Source organism: Eurypyga helias, unplaced genomic scaffold (assembly GCF_000690775.1).
Source record: "Eurypyga helias isolate BGI_N326 unplaced genomic scaffold, ASM69077v1 scaffold27330, whole genome shotgun sequence".
Taxonomy (NCBI): domain Eukaryota; kingdom Metazoa; phylum Chordata; class Aves; order Eurypygiformes; family Eurypygidae; genus Eurypyga; species Eurypyga helias.
Genome location: NW_010224181.1, coordinates 6,157 through 8,711, shown reverse-complemented (window position 1 = coordinate 8,711; position 2,555 = coordinate 6,157). Strand labels below are relative to the sequence as shown.

General features: G+C 60.4%; 1 protein-coding gene across 1 annotated transcript in view; it reads left to right on the top strand.

Moving 5' to 3' along the window:
• Window positions 1-2,555, top strand: part of KIAA0895L (KIAA0895-like ortholog) — a 5,928-nt gene that overhangs the window by 2,976 nt on the left and 397 nt on the right. Inside the window, 4 exon segments of the mRNA XM_010160838.1 lie at window positions 888-1,020; window positions 1,412-1,584; window positions 1,587-1,719; window positions 2,419-2,516. Coding sequence (XP_010159140.1) covers window positions 888-1,020; window positions 1,412-1,584; window positions 1,587-1,719; window positions 2,419-2,516 — 537 coding nt within the window.

Sequence of the window (2,555 nt, the reverse complement as noted above, 5' to 3'; positions counted from 1 at the left end):
GAACCTCACATGCAGTAGCTCCGGGGATGCTCTGGCTTCAAATCACTGCAGGTCTGAAGCCTAATGATCAGAAAATGCTGCTTGGCCAGCATGTTAACTCATGTTAATGTAGAGCAGCTCTCTGCTCCAGCACTTGCAGTGGCCAGCTTTCCCAAAATAGCTGTTTTTTCTGTATATTCACTCACCCTGCGCACGCGTTGCCTGTCCCTGCTGTGAGTCGTGGCCAGCATGCACGGTTCCTGCTGGGAGGGTGGGCTGGCGTGGATCCGTCCTTGCTGCTTGTGTCTTGGAGTTTCCAAAGGGAGAATCCGCAGGAGTTCATGATAATAGAGCCAGAACCTTGGGTCCCTTGTGGGAGGTTTGTTTTGAGGGAGTCTAGAGGTTGGACCCATAACGAAGTGTGTGCTGTTGGTTGTTTAGAGCAGGGTCGGTTTGATGACTGAGTTTACTGCGCCATCCTGTGTCTAGTGGGGATGCAGGAGTTGGAGTGGGCAGGTCTCACCAGGATGCCCATCTCCTGTGGCCACTGAAATGTTGGGAGCCCATGGGAGTGGGCTGGGCAGGGGGGGTGCTGGAGCCAGAGGGATGCTGGAGGAGGCTGCCCAGGAGCTGACCGCTCCCCCCACGGTGCTCGCTCAGGTTTGGTGGCTGCAAAGAGATAAGGGAGATATTTCATCACCTGCTCAGCCTTGGCCGTGCCTCCCAGCCTCCTCCTGCTAGCCGTGGTGTCTGGGGAGCTGCAGCACAAGACGGTGATGGTGCAGCCCACGGTGCCCGGGGCTGTTTCTGACCATCCGCCCCCATCTCAGCCTCTGCTTAGAGCCAAGACCCGGCTGATCATCTCCTCCCGTGGCAGTGCTGATGGCAGTTGCCTCCTTCTCCCGTAGGTGGTGGTGCAGCTGACCGACGACCTCCTGTCCCAGGCGGTGATGATGGTGGAGGACAGCCGCCCCACGCTGGCCATCAACCTGGCTGGAGCCCGGCAGCACTGGCTGGAGGGGATGCTGCGCCACGAGATAGGTCAGCAGGGGGTGGCTGTGGGCGAAGGGCAGGGCAGGGGGAGTGCTGTGACCATCCTCTGGCTGTTAGGCTGGGGGCTGTGGGGACCACGGGGCAAGGTGATACCCACCCGTAGGAGCCATCCTGGAGGGATGCTGCCGGGCAGGTTTCGGAAGGGGCTGAGGCCAGCCGGGTCCTTCTCTGTGTGTGGGACAGGGGGTGTCAGGCACCCATGTGCCTCTGCTTTCTGTCTACCCAAGGCAGTGGGGCAAGCAGAGGTCCCCTAGCAGGATCTCCAGCCAAGAGTGGGGCTGGTACCCATGGGTGCGCCAACCCCAGTGATTCAGGGGTGCAGGGGTCAAGGTTTTGGTGGCTGCAGCCAATAGCGCTCGCTCCCATCCCTCTTCCCCAGGCACTCACTACATCCGGGGGGTGAACAACACCCGCCAGCCCTGGCACAGCTCCGAGGGCCGCAAGCAGTACAGCCTGAAGCCCGCCAACCCCACGGAGGAAGGCTTGGCCAGCCTGCACAGCGTCCTGTTCCGCAAGCAGCCCTTCCTGTGGCGGGCGGCCCCGCTCTACCATCGAGAGTTTTTTTTTCCGCCCGCCTCTCCTTCTCCGCCCTCTTCCAGGACCTGGAGCAGTATGTCCAGGATGCCGGCGTCCGGTGGGAGTACTGCGTGCGGGCGAAGCGAGGCCAGACTGACACCTCGCAGCCAGGTACCGCTTGGGGTGGGGGAAGTCTTTGGGTTTGGGAAGGGCTTTTTTTTAATATCAAAAAGGCAGAGGCAGGGGAATGTGTTTTGCTGCTGGGTAGGCTGAGTATCACTGGCCCTGGGGCCATGGGAGCCTTCCAAAGAGTGGCTCTGCCCCTTCCCGCATCCCTCTCTGTCCCCGGCATTGCTCTCCTAAAGGTTTACGCTGCTTACGGCAGCGATCTGCATTGTGCAGTCCTGGCACCTCGGCTCTTCGGCTGCTCAGGGGCGGGTGGGGATGGATGGGCCCCCCCAGGGAGCCCTGTAAGGGGCTTGCAGTCTGATGGGAGAGACTCGCACAAGCTCCCGGGGAGGCAGCAGCCAAAGGAGAGGGGAAAATTGAGCCTTTCTGGGGATTAGTTAGATTCTTGAAGGGGTTTAATGTTAAAAAACAAACCAAAAGCCCAATAAAACCCAAAACTTCACCAGCTGGAAGGGTAAAACCATCCAGGGCAGAGGTTTGTCATCCCCTCCCGGGGCCCCCAGTGCAGGTTTTGCTTGTCCTTTGGACACCGGCCGTGGCACCAGCAGCACCTGAGCCCTGGCGCACTCGAGTCACCCCAGTCCAGCACCATCACTCCATTTACTGCGGTCGGCAGACGTTCAGGGAAACAGGGCAGTGGGAAACCGGGCTCCCACTTCTCGGCCTCTCCCACTCTTCCAGGCTGTTTCAGTAAGGACCAGGTCTACCTGGATGGGATTCTCCGCATCCTGCGCCACCGGCAGACCATCAACTTCCCACTGCCGGCTGCGCTTGGGAAGGTAACGGATGGGGTGGGGGGGGGGTGGGGGTCCCCGAGA